The 14456-nt window shown below is 29.7% G+C and overlaps 3 protein-coding genes across 3 annotated transcripts; 1 reads left to right on the top strand and 2 right to left on the bottom strand.

Moving 5' to 3' along the window:
• Positions 1-323: 323 nt before the first annotated feature.
• On the bottom strand, positions 324-1141 carry LOC114177169 (pathogenesis-related protein 2-like). The gene is made up of 2 exons (XM_028062424.2): positions 864-1141; positions 324-783 (listed from the first exon to the last, which is right to left on the bottom strand). The coding sequence occupies exons 1-2, from the start codon at positions 1042-1044 to the stop codon at positions 497-499; spliced, it is 468 nt and encodes a 155-aa protein (XP_027918225.2). The 5' UTR covers positions 1045-1141; the 3' UTR covers positions 324-496.
• Positions 1142-4487: 3346 nt separating this feature from the next.
• LOC114177113 (pathogenesis-related protein 2-like) lies at positions 4488-5318 on the bottom strand. The gene is made up of 2 exons (XM_028062362.2): positions 5047-5318; positions 4488-4966 (listed from the first exon to the last, which is right to left on the bottom strand). Exons 1-2 carry the CDS (start codon positions 5225-5227, stop codon positions 4680-4682), a joined length of 468 nt encoding a protein of 155 aa, XP_027918163.2. The 5' UTR covers positions 5228-5318; the 3' UTR covers positions 4488-4679.
• A 6450-nt stretch (positions 5319-11768) lies between these two features.
• LOC114177277 (pathogenesis-related protein 2) lies at positions 11769-12518 on the top strand. The gene is made up of 2 exons (XM_028062555.2): positions 11769-12005; positions 12086-12518. Exons 1-2 carry the CDS (start codon positions 11825-11827, stop codon positions 12370-12372), a joined length of 468 nt encoding a protein of 155 aa, XP_027918356.2. The 5' UTR covers positions 11769-11824; the 3' UTR covers positions 12373-12518.
• The last annotated feature ends 1938 nt before the right edge of the window (positions 12519-14456 follow it).

A 14456-nucleotide genomic window follows, 5' to 3' on the forward strand; every position in this document is an offset into this window, starting at 1 on the left:
AAGAGTCGTACACTATAACCACGATTTATATAAGCAGTCATCAGTAAAAATTATGACATCGTTTTTTTAATAAAATATAAAATACTTTACTCTATTAATATTAATATCAGGCATTAAAGTCCTATTTGCTACGTACGACTTCGTAAAATTGCACTCGTGACATACGACTTGTTATTTTAAAGTCGTATAAATCTAATACGACTTGTCCATATTGATAATTCTTTTTAAAAATTGTCTATTTCAATAATTATCGAGTATAATTCCACCATAATGGTAAAAGAACCTCTGGTTGACATATGCAAATTTGCTATGATAGACAATAGTAGAGAAACAACTTTCCTTTATTGTAATTATGAAATGAGATACATAATAGCAGCTCTCATAAGTCGGCCAAATGAAATAGGAAACAGTCTTAAATTATAAGCCAAATTAACTCAAGCACACAAATCTATTTGTATATAATATAAGAAAGTTTTTGGTAATGATTTAATTGAATTTAGGCATTGGCCAAGAGGTAAGCCTCGATGACCTTGAAGAGAGCATCACTCTTGGCTTTACCAGCTTTGAGCTCATCTTCGTTGGGTGGAGTATCTCCTTTGCTGTGGTATTTTATGCTCAGCTTCACCACAGAGCCTCCGTTGGAGCCATCACTGAGTTTGGTGTCGATTGTGATCTTCTCTGCAGTGTCTGGCAAGGCAACACCTCCAACAATGCTGTAGCTGTATCCCAAGTTTGCCTCATCTATTGCTTCTATTTTGTGTAACACAAACTTTGTCTCTCCATCTGTTACATTCATTCACAATTCAGAGTTAGATAATATTATTAATGGAGATAGAGATAATAAGAGTGAAGATGTTAGGTACCCTCAAGGAAAGAGATCTTCTTGATGGTTCCGGGACCACCGTTGCCCTCCACGATTTCAACACTCTTGAAGGAATCAACGGCCTTTGGGACGATGTTGTCAGCGTCTTTCACAAGAGCTTTGTAAAGGGTGGCAGGAACCACAGGAGAAGTGGTTTCGTCTTCGAATGTGAAAACGGCCATGCTTAATGAAACTGAGATGGAAGAGAATGGAAAAGTGTATGATATGAGAATAGAAGGAGAAGAAGATGTTTGGTTTGTGGGTATTTGGCAGAGGAGTGGTATCTATTTATAAGCATTTGGTGTTACTGTGTTTGTCGATGTGAAGTTAAAGCTGAGACACAGATACAAGTTGGTGGGGCCATCATCTGTTCTTTGTTTACCAAGATTTTTATTTGATGTTAAATATTATTTATTTCATATGTTTGTCAGATATTGCGATTTGGGAGCTTTCAAATTAAAGATAAATGGTATGTAGATGTCAATTTCAACGTTCAACTGTGACGACTGTTTGCTCTATGGTGCATAATTTTATAGTTTGTATGAAAGAAGTACATATAAATTTGGCAGCCATAAAAAATTTAACAATTCTTTATAGACGCCCTTCCAGACGTTGTTGAAGTAATTGGAGTGTGGTGTTTCCATAACCAGATTCGAGAAACTAATATTATTTAAGTAAAGATTTTGATTAGCCTGAACTTATCCTAGGTAATAATCACATGTCTTTTTAAATGTGAATTAATCTAATTAAAATTTTCGCTTATTTTCTAAGTTTTCACTTATAAATAAGATAATGAAATCATCTAAGCCGACGAATTTATTAAATCAAATATTATTTTTTAAATATTAATATTAAAAAATAAAAAATTCAAAAAAAATAACAAATTTATATTATTATAACAAGTTGCTAAAACACTGTAAATATTTTAGTAATTTAAATGACAAAAAAATGAGGACAAAAATAAATATTATAACAAGTATAAGAAAAATAGACAAATATATACATACTATCTTCATAGTAAATTTAAAAGATTAGATATTATTTATAATTATATTCGATAAATGTGGAAATTTTCAGACAATAAACACGAAAATAAATTTATTTGTCATTCTTAATTATAGGTAATTAAACATTTTAAGTTATTTTAAACAATTATTTGCATTTCTTTAGTTATACAGGATTTCTTGTAATTATATAATTCAAGATTTTTAGTGAAAAATCTAGCTAAAGTCCGTTAATTAGGTTCAGTTAAAATCAAATTAATATAGAATTTTGTATCTTTTCCTTTTTCCTTTTACTCATTATCCTGGTTTTTTTTTTTTTTGATAATTATTGATTGTTGCATTTAATTACCCATGTTAAGAACACTAATAAATTTTTGAAACTTGGACAGTTATTTTTTTAAACCAATTCATCTATTGGACGTGCCATTTGCAGTTTATGATTTTTTGATTATTTAGTAGAATAATACAACTGAATTAACTTAAATAAATTTAAAATTAATTTATCAAAAATATAAACTTTTTGTTCAATTTTTAATTGTAATTACGAAACTATTGAATATATATATATATATATATATATATATATATTGAAAATCAAAAATAGTACATATTTAAAATTGGTTAAAATAACTAATTTCACATATTCTTAAAGTTGAAAAATTAAATTCAACCAAAACTTTAAATATGGACTAATTTCAATTTTTACTCTAAATTAAAATATCTAAAACATATTTAACTATTTTATATATATATATATATATATATATATAAAAAACTGTAAAATGTTATATTTAATAAATTTATTAACTTTATTATAATGGTGATATTCAAATTTTGATAATGATAATTTAATTTTAAATCATATTATTAATTATATTATTATCTAATTTATATTAAATATAAATAAGCACGTAAGGAATGCATTTATAATCTTAATTAAATATCATTGAAAATCTTTCAAAATAAACTTAAATTAATATAACACTTTCTCCCTAAAAGTCATTACATTATCTTTGAGTGACAGATTTTAGTCAAAAAAATTTAAAGGAACCAAAATAATGTATTCAAATTTAATATATTTAATTATTATTACTAATATAAAAAAAAATAGTATTGAAATCTTATATGTTTTTTCTTCAAAAAATTAAAATTTTGAAATTATATTTTATATGAAATTCATCTTAAATAATGTTTTATAATTCTATCTCTCTCTGAATATTTTCATATTTGAGTACGTTTACTTATAATAAGTTTTAAATAATTAATATGAAACATTCTGCCTATAATTCAAAAGAAATAATATAAAACTTCCCGTTTATAATTAATTGAATATTAAATGGTTTTCTAATTCAACAATTGAATTCCTAGCATCATGTTTGAAAATAGGTGAAGAAATAAATTTGTATTGTTTTCATCTTCAAGAATATCTACCTTTTTATCACTTTAAAAAAATGAATTTATTATTTTATTTTTTATTAATATATCTATTTAAAAAAAATTAAGACTAAAAACTAATTTATCAAAATCTAATAAAAATTTGAGAGACATACTAAAAAAGAAAATATGATAATCAAGTCACACTTAAGAAATGATTATGAAAAATTATAATACATAACTTTTCTTTTTATATTTATAAAAAAATAAATATATAAAAAAACTCATAAGATGAAATAAATAAATAAAATATCAAACTAATATTTTTCTATCAAGAGAAAAAGAGAATTATTTCTTTTTATCTTATAAGAGAACGGATGAGAACAGATAACAAATGAATGAATTTATGCCTAACTTTCTATTTCTTTTTTAAAATAAAAAACAAAAGAAAAGATGTAAGAATAATAAATAAATACAATACATGAGAAACTTAAAGAGAACAAAAAAAATATCCTAATAAATTTTATTGTTCTTCATTATATTTAATTTTTTATTTATTAATATTAAATACTATATTTTATAAAAAAATAAAATTTAATCTAAAAATTAAAAAAAAAACTTTTAAAGAAAATTTAAAAAATCTTGGAGACGATGACATAACCCCCTACGGACTTTCTAAGATACCCCAGTGCAATCTTTTCCCACGCAATTCACACATTACATATATAATTCGAATATATATATATATATATATATATATATATATATATATATATATACATATCAATCTAACTTAATTTTTCACACATTAGAACATTTAATTTCGCTCGGCGTCTCCATCCTCGACCCAGAAAGCTACCTTGGAGCTGAACTTGCTCAACGGTAATAAAATTATATTACTAGAGCTCTTTAGATTTTATAAAGGAAAATGAAATTTCGACAAACTTTGAGAAACAACTATTACTATTTTTAATAAAAAAATCTTAAAACTTTATCACTTTATTTTTACAACTTCCAAAACAAAATTCATTCTATTCAGTAACTTTGTCCACAAAATATTTATCAAAAACATTAAAATGATTATTTATGACCATATAAGCTGAAACAATACTAGTTAAATTAAATTTTACATTACTTAAGCTGCAATCATCTGTTATTGAATGTCAAATGTATATATTTTAACTAAAGTAATGCCTTTAATTCTATCAGATTTGCTCTCATAGAGAATAAAAGAGAAATAAAAGATCAGGTGATGCTTTCTTTTATTATAATTTATTGATAAACTGAGATACAAAATATTAGCTCTCACAAGTATCAGCCAAAGGAAATAGGGAAACAATCTTACATTATAAGCCAAATTAAGTCAAGCAAACACTCGACACAAGAAAACTCTCTCTGTATATCATATATGAAAGTCCTTGGTATTAATATTGTTGAGTTTAGGCATTGGCCAAAAGGTAAGCCTCAATGACCTTAAAGAGAGCATCACTCTTGGCTTTGCCAACTTTGAGCTCATCTTCGTTGGGTGGAGCATCTCCTTTGCTGTGGTATTTTATGTTCAGCTTTACCACTGAGCCTCCGTTGGGGCCATCACTGAGTTTGGTGTCGATTGCGATCTTCTCTGCAGTGTCTGGCAAGGCAACACCTCCAACAATGCTGTAGCTGTATCCCAAGTTTGCCTCATCTATTGCTTCTATTTTGTGCAACACAAACTTTGTCTCTCCATCTGTTACATTCATTCATAATTCAGAGTTAGATAATATTATTAATGGAGATAGAGATAATAAGAGTTAAGATGTTACGTACCCTCAAGGAAAGAGATCTTCTTGATGGTTCCGGGGCCGCTGTTGCCCTCAACGATTTCAACACTCTTGAAGGAATCAACCGCCTTTGGGACGATGTTGTCGGCGTCTTTCACAAGAGCTTTGTAAAGGATGGCAGGAGCGACAGGAGAAGTGGTTTCGTCCTCGAATTTGAAAACGGCCATGCTTAATGGAACTGAGATGGAAGATAATGGAAAAGTGTATAATATGAGAATATAAGGAGAAGAAGATGTTTGGTTTGTGGGTATTTGGCAGAGGAGTGGTATCTATTTATAGCTCAGAGCATTTGGTAGCATAACACATGAAAGTGTGAATGAAGCTTCTCAGTCCTGATACATGGTTGTTGAGATATTTATTGGCGGTTCTTTGTTAGCAGTGTCGTTCTCTCCCAATAAACAATTTTCTTGAGAGATAGTATGTCATGCTGTATTATTCTTTCTTACTTTTCTATTATCACTTTCATCTTTTTCTGTTTGTCAAATGTCGTGTCTGGAAAACTTTCAAAATCAAACAACACAAATTGCATACACGTCAGTTTCAACGATCAACGATGCCGACTGTTTTGTTTGCTGATGTGCACAGATTATCTAAGACTCTCATGTTTTCTTAAATCAAATAAATTTGGTCATTTCAAAATTTTATGTAATTTTTTAAAACATTACGTTATTATATATTCTTATATATTTAAAAATCCATTATATTTATACTTTAGTGGAAAAGACATAGGATATGTTATTGCCACTCATCCTTAATTTTATATTCTTAGAAAAATTTAATAAATAAATATTTTAACATATAACATTTCATTTTTTTTATGCATTTTATACAATTACAATAACAGTTTCAGTCTTTACTATCATACAGTTAATGATATATTGGCTTGGTTTATAATTAATAAATTGTGAATCAAATTATTCCTTTGACGCGGATAGCCTGTGATGCTTTTTTAAGACGCCTTCTAGATGCTGTTTCTTTTATCAGAAATGTCACCTTGTTGGAGGAATTGGACGGTTTTTTATAACCAGTTTTCAGGAAGTACCATTACACAATTAAATATATTTATACTATGTATTAATTTTGCTTTTCGGTCTATGTTTTCAATATTTTGCTTTAAATTAACAATCTAAAATCACTGATTAATATTTTAAAAAAGTATTCCTCATATTTATTAACAAATGGTTTTCAACGTACAAAATTTCTATGACAGTTGTTTTTAGTTTCTGTCAAGCATTTTACAAATGATTAAATTTTATTTTATTTTTATATTAATTTTCTTTTTCGACAAATAAAGAATATACTGTCCCAACCATGAACAAAAACTATTTATGAATAAAAAAAATACATTTAAAATTACTACACTAACATGTTAATTATTATGATACAATCAAAATCAAGTATTGAATAATTCCATCCAAAATAACATAAATATTGTTAAGAGAACCTTAAATCATATATATCAAATTAGAGTTGAAAAAAATATTATTGTAATAAAACCATTTAGTTTTATTTGTTCTAGAAGTATCTCAATTCTTTTTCTGTATCTGGACAGTTTCTCTGTACATATAATACATTCTTCTGAACTTATTTCACATATAAAAAATATCTGGATCCATTTGTCCAATTGTGACGTCTTGAGTAATTTTTCTTGTGTCTTGACTTTCAATTATACAGTCACCAATGACTTATTACATTCATATTTGATTTGAAGATCTAATATATAATTTAAAAATGGCTTCACAATTAACATTGATAACTATTATGTAATGAGACATTTTTATATTTCATTCAAATCAAATGATAATAAAGACTATAAATATCTATTATTTAACTTGTACAAGCCTAATAATAATATGATGGTACCCCTGAATTTATAACTTAATTTTAAATTAGTTATTGAAAAATATAACTTAATATCAAACTAATCCTTATAAATATAATATATTGAAGACGAAATATTCTAAAGGTCTTGGTAATACAATCTAATTATCTGAACTTTATTTATATTTGTATAGATCAAATCACAATTTTCATTGTTTTAAAAATTAAATTCTCATCAATCTCTACAAAATAACCTATTTCTCATTAATTTTTACTTTATCAATTCTCAAGTTAACATGTATATTTAATATTAAAAGATCAAATTATTTTTTAATAGTGCATTAGTCAATTAATTCAAAAATATATATGTCTCATTTTTATTGTTACGACCTTGTTATTAAATCTCTAAGCATAATGTTATTAGTTTATATACAATTAACTTTTTAACTGTGTTAACACATCAAAAACTGTTTTAGACTATACATAACTCTTTATTTTATATTTTATATCAAAAGTTGTTTCTAATTTTTTTTTTATGAAATCTTTTTTATACGCCAAAATAATATATAAACCCTTCATAGTGCAATTTTTCTAGCAAAAATTGTAAATCTTCCCATGACATACAACTACCTAAGTCCCCATACACCCAAGAGACCTATTGAGTTGTGATAACAACTCTAAAACCAACTCTTTATTTTTATAGTATTTTTCTGCTACTCTCTTCTTCATATTACTCATGTGGGACTTTGGTGAATACCCACTTGAGAACCAACATATCCTCCCTTCACCAAAAAGTCTCACATACTATGGAACAAACATTTGACACATCGTCAACAAATTTGCTTGAACCACACTCTTGCTACTAGTGATCCAACATATTTGCTTGAACCACTCTTGTCATTGGTGATCTACACAGATTCATTAAGGATCACCGGCGGAACTTTAAAGTGACAGGCTTGAACCACTCCCCCAAAAATTTTTGGAATTTTTTTAATATATATTTATATATATATTTTTTAAATTATAATTATATATTATTTATATTAAGTTTATATTATGGAAAATAATAATAAAAAATAAAATAAAAAATGTAATGGAAATATTGATTTATAAAAGAGATTAGGGTTTTGTTTTTGTTATAAAATTTTTCTACCATGTAAGTTATTATGAAAGTGTGTGAGAAGAAAAAATTACAAAAAGATATATTAGAGGTTAGAATATAACCCTTAATTATGAAATTTAAGGATTTTGTGTTTTCCTACCAATGATAAATTTTGTAAAGTTTTGAATTTATATAAGAGAGATGATAAATTTATATTAGAATGATTATGATAAATAGTAAAAGAATTAATTCTTTTTTTGAAGGAGGAAAATTTGTGATAAACATGTAAAAAAATTGCATCTACGTCAACTAAACTTGAGAGATTTAGGGAGAACCAAGAATTCAAGACAATAAAAAACAAATCTTTAAAGTTTCTAGAGTTACATATAATGAATTTAAAAATTCATTAAAACGCGATTCGGAAAAAGTGTCATCAAATTTCACAATACTCACCAAATCAGATTGATGAGGTACGAAGGGTTTATCTAAAATGGTATTCATGGTTTGGTATCATGATATAATAACGAATAATAATCATATTTTTTCTGAATTCTACTATTATGTGTGCTTGTTTTAAGTAGAAGAAATGAAGAGAGAATGAAGAGCTTTTTCTTAACTAAAAAAATAAAAAATATAATTTGGCACCCTCAAATTTTTGGTCCAAGTTCCGCCACTGTTAACGATGATAATCTTTCTTCATCATCGACCCTCATCGCCTTGCACATCAGACTCGTTGTCAGCAACTTTCACATCATTGTCACTAACAATTCTCTGATACTCAAGGAGAATCCATCATCAACACCACCTTGATCAAGCCACGACACTGCCACAACACAACAACGCAATACCCATTGTTGAGGAAGCATCGCGTGAGCTATGTAAAACACCACCATTGGAGATCTCGAGCTCCTCCCTCACCATGCAGATCCAACGTTACCAAACATCTCAGTCCACTAGATGCAACAACCAGAGTAAATCTATAAACCCCAGAGCACTTCCTCCACGCACATGTCGCAAACTGCGATTCACACAGATGAGATCTTCATCGTACATCACTCACGGGCCATGTGAGCACCAACTAGAACCTCCTCCGAAAATCTGGGAGTATCTTGCCACACACGGACTCCACTCTCTTCTAAGGACATTGATTCTGGTCAGTATGCCAAATTGCTCCTCTTCCTCCCTTGATTAGAAGCCCTGGGTCAAAACCTCAGCTCTGATACCACTGTTGGGAAATCACGTACTAAAAATAATCTCTTCAAACGGAAGCACACTTACAAATAAGAGCAGAAAAATTATAAATAAAAGCACACAGAAAATTTAACGTGGTTCGGTGCCTCAAGGCCTACATCCACAAACTCAACAACAGGTATTATCACCAAAGTGCAATTTTTTGTGGACCAAAATTGCAAACCCTTCATAGTGCAATTTTTCTGACAAAAATTGCAAACCTTCCCATGACATACAACTACCCAAGTCCTCCATACACCTAAGAGACCTATTGAGTTGTGGTAACAATTCTAAAACCAACTCTACCCACTTAAGAACCAACAAAATATATATATATATATATATATATATATAAAAGTTTGTTTACAGTACTTGCACTTCTTGACGTGAAGAATGAGAAATTTTTTTGCTTTAGATTGCTGTTTTTTAAGTTTTGAATGGTATTATATTTGAAGATATTAATGTAAGGGAGGAAATGTTTTTGCACGATAACAAGAACTGCATTGAGGCCCAAAAAGCTGTAATGAGAAATTTCGATATTGAGAAAGCTTTTTCTATCGGAAGTCCCACGAGAAGATAATTTCTTACAATTTGACTGAAAATTTTATTTTACCGATCAAAAATTTTATAAAATTAAGATAGGTTTTCAAATATATTTCTTGATATAATATTAAAATCTATAAATAAGACAATTTTATATTATATAAATTGGGTGTATACCTCAAATTACAAACTCATTTTATGAGTTAAGTTTAAAATTCAATTTTCTAACACCAAAAATGGTAATTCTTCTTACCTTTATTTTCCTTCGGCATTTAATGTGTGAATGTATATGTTGTGCTCTGAAATTCAGAATTTTGATATGAACTAAATCAATGTCATATATTATTATTATTATATATAGATAAAGGAATTTTATGTATGCAGATTCCTTATTAATTCTAGAGCAGATAAACAGTAGAATTGCCGATGTCCCATTTTTGCGATTGGTTGGACTGTTCGATGCATGGAGTTGTCCTTCATCGTCTCCATTACCCTAGGACTCTCCACCATCACCTCAATGAAAACACCACACTCTAATTTAGGGGTGGACAAAAAATCTAATTTTTCTTGATCCAAATCACTTTTGCTCCAATCCAATTCATTTATAATTTATTTTATTAAAAATTTAATCCATTTAAAATTCATTTAATGGATTTGGATTTCAATCTAATCTATATTTTATATATTTTATGGATTGGATATCCATTTTATAAATCAAGATTTTTAAATATGGATAATTCAAAAAATCCAATCCAAACTTTCGATTTAAATTTCTAGTTGGGTTAGACTAAAGGTTGAGATGGACTAGGCTAAATTCAGACTCAGACGGGCCTTGCTCGACGACCTATACGGATCGAGCAGGCCCGACAACCATAAGAGGTTGGGCGGGCCTAAAGATATGAATGAACTAGGCAGGCCCGACAAACCGAACGAGTCGATCAAGTCCAACGGTCCAGAAAATTCGAGTGAGCCTGATGACCCGAACGGGCCAGGTGGGCCCAATAACCCGACAAGCCAGGTGGGCCCGAAGACCCGAACGAGCCAAATGGGCCTGAAGACCCGAATAGGCCAAGTGGGCCCGAAGACCCGAACGGGCCAGGAAGGTTTGAAGATCCGAACGGGCCAAGCGGGCTTGAAGACTTGAATGGGCCAGGCGGGCCCGATGACTCGAATGGGTCAAGCGGGCTCGAAGACCCGAACGGGTCAGACGGGCCCGAAGACCCGAACGAGTCAGGCGGGCCCGATGACCCGAACAAGTAAGGCAGGCTCGAAGAATCGAACGGGTAAGGCGAGCCCGAAGACCCGAACAGGTCAAGCGGACCTGAAGACCCGAACGGGTCAAGCGGACCCAAAGACCCGAACGGGCCAGGTAGGCCCAATGACCAAAACAGGTCAGGCAGGCCCAAAGACTCGAACGGGTCAGGTAGGCCCAAAGACCTGAACGGGTCAGGCAGGCCCAAAGACCCGAACTGGCCAAACGTGCCCGATGAACCGAACAGGCTAGGCGGTTCCGATGACCTGAACAGTCCCGACGAGCCCAATGACTTGAACGAGCCCGACGGGCCTGACGACCCGGATGGGCCCGAAGATTCAGACTTAGACGGGTCGTGCCTGACGACTTGTACGAACTAAATCATGTTGATCTTAATGACACAAGTTTTAAAAGATTCAATTTAAATTTCTTTTATAAAAAATGGATTCTGAATTTTGAACTTGATCCAAATATTTGGATTGGATTTAAAGAATTGTTAATTTTTTCATGGCTGCCAATTTTATATACTTATTTCATATAAACTATCAAATTATCCACGTCATAGTTGAACGTTGAAACTAACATCTACATACCATTTATCTTTAATTTGAAAGCTCCCAAATCGCAATACCTCACAAACATATCAAATAAATAATATTTAACTTTCAAATCAAAATCTTGGTAAACGGAGTAACACCAAATGCTTATAAATAGATACCACTCCTCTGCCAAATACCCACAAACCAAACATCTTCTTCTCCTTCTATTTTCATATTATACACTTTTCCATTCTCTTCCATCTCAGTTCCATTAGTCATGGCAGTTTTCAGCTTCGAGGACGAAACCACTTCTCCTGTGGCTCCTGCCACCCTTTACAAAGCTCTTGTGAAAGACGCAGACAACATCGTCCCAAAGGCTGTCGATTCCTTCAAGAGTGTTGAAGTCGTTGAGGGCAACGGTGGCCCCGGAACCATCAAGAAGATCTCTTTCCTTGAGGGTACGTAACATCTTAACTCTTATTATCTCTATCTCCGTTAATAATATTATCTAACTGTGAATTGTGAATGAATGTAACAGATGGAGAGACAAAGTTTGTGTTGCACAAAATAGAAGCAATAGATGAGGCAAACTTGGAATACAGCTACAGCATTGTTGGAGGTGTTGCCTTGCCAGACACTGCAGAGAAGATCACAATCGACACCAAACTCAGTGGTGGCCCCAACGGAGGGTCAGTGGTAAAGCTGAGCATAAAATACCACAGCAAAGGAGATGCTCCACCCAACGAAGATGAGCTCAAAGCTGGTAAAGCCAAGAGTGATGCTCTTTTCAAGGTCATCGAGGCTTACCTTTTGGCCAACGCTTGAATTATTACCTGCTTCTTTCCCTGTGTGTTTATCTTAAAATTGGCTTTCAACATACAGTGTTTAAGTTAAGTTTTGTTGTAAGGTTATCTTTGTATCCACTACATCAACCAATAAGTTATAATAAAGGAAAGTATTACTTAATATCACTTGAAGTTTGTTTTTGCTTTAATGTTTATGCAGTGAATTTATTTATATATAGAACTTGAAATTACTCCATGTTGGATTCCCATGGCTCGTTGCCCATTGTCGTGATCTCCTCCTTCTATCAACACTTTTTCCTCCTTTAATATTATTTAGGTTGAAAATCAAATATCAGTGTAACTATTTCAGTATAATAGACTTGAAAAAGATAACTTATAACTCTCATATTAAAATTTTGAGTTGGAAGATTCACTTTAATAGGTTTTAACTCATGTTGGTTCGAAATATATATATATTTGGATAATAATTTGTTTGACACTCAGTTTCACTTCACAATCGACTTTTAGAAATAAAACTAGTTATTAACTAAAATAATAAATCTTAACTAAGTATATAAAAGTTTTATAAGGATAAAGTAATTATATATATAGAAATATTTTATAATATACTTTTTATTTACGAGGTTACAAATTCATGACCAGTAATTAACATGATTCTTTATTTAGGTATATAATTATGTTTTTAGCCTATTATTAGTTTAAACAAAATAGAATTATTTATTATATGTTTTTTTATTGACAATGTTTGTTACACTTTTTTTTAACAATTAGTAATTTGACATATAGAAAGGTAAAGGTATCGGTTACCTTAGAATGACTTTATGATCCATTTAGTTACATTTTGTATAAGTGTTTTTTTAATTAATTTAAATGAGATGAATTAATAGTTGAAATAGTAATGAAATTTTAGAATTTGTTAATGGATTTTAATATTTATCGATTTTAAGAAAATTTTACAATTAATTAGTTGAGAAAAAATATATATTTGATGCATTTTATGATTGTTGCAAGGTGAAATCTAATTCAAAACCAATGTTAAATATTTTTTACGTAATCCGTTATGATAAAAAAATGTTGTAATATGTAACGTATTTTACATATTAGATTTGAGTTGGCTGAGGGGTAAAGTTGGAAGTTTTCGAAGGTTGTGAATATTTGAAACTCAGTGGTAAAGTTGCAATGTGTACTATTTATAAACAACGTATATGTCTGTATCTTACAATTTTTAAACATTATTTTTTTTCACATGGTTAATCTGTATAATATTTCAATCATTTTTATGTAATGTTAAATATTAACTTTGTTTGTTTGTCAAAATCTTGTGACTTTGAAGCATTCATATTGAGAGAAGTTTATGAATAAATAAATATATAGCACTTTTATATTAAATCATAAAGAAATACGTCACATTCAATTCAATTCAATTCAATGATGGCGCAGCATTTAGAAGTTCAACGATGGCGATTGTTTACAGTAACGAACTACTTTTATATTAAATCCTTATTTAAAGACATCAGAAACGAACCTTCAAAATTGTCATTTATCTATATAACATTATAACGTTCTTTCTTAACTTTCCTGGCTATTTTTTTATGAAGAGGGAGGGTATTCCACACATATTTACATCAAAATTTGTTGTGATTGTATTTTTAATTTCAATTCTTTGTAATCTTGTTAATTTTGAAATGTTAATTTTGATCGATAATTTGTAAGATAATTTGTAAAAGCGTAATTTTATAATTTTGGTAATTACACTTGAAATGTTGTCAACGGAGGAGAAGAACAAAAATTTAGTCAAACTTATCCTTTTAATTAATTAAGTTACAAAGTTCTTTAATTTATTAGACAAACTCAGTTTTTTTCCTATTAAAAAGTGAATTTTAAATTTAATTTAATTATAAAAAATTATTATAATAGATTTTGACTCAGAATTTTGATATCATATTAAAAAAAAAATAGTGAGATTTACACTCACTTATTATCTATCAAATATTTTATCTTTAGTTGTTATAAGATTTTCTAGATTACATGTTATTTATAATTCATCGCATTTTGTCCTTTTTTTTTTTAAATGCGCCTAACAAAAATATCTTACATAAAGGT

The sequence above is a fragment of the Vigna unguiculata genome, chromosome 3, assembly GCF_037176805.1.
Source record: "Vigna unguiculata cultivar grain cowpea cultivar isolate G323 ecotype 2 chromosome 3, ASM3717680v1, whole genome shotgun sequence".
Lineage (NCBI taxonomy): Eukaryota > Viridiplantae > Streptophyta > Magnoliopsida > Fabales > Fabaceae > Vigna > Vigna unguiculata.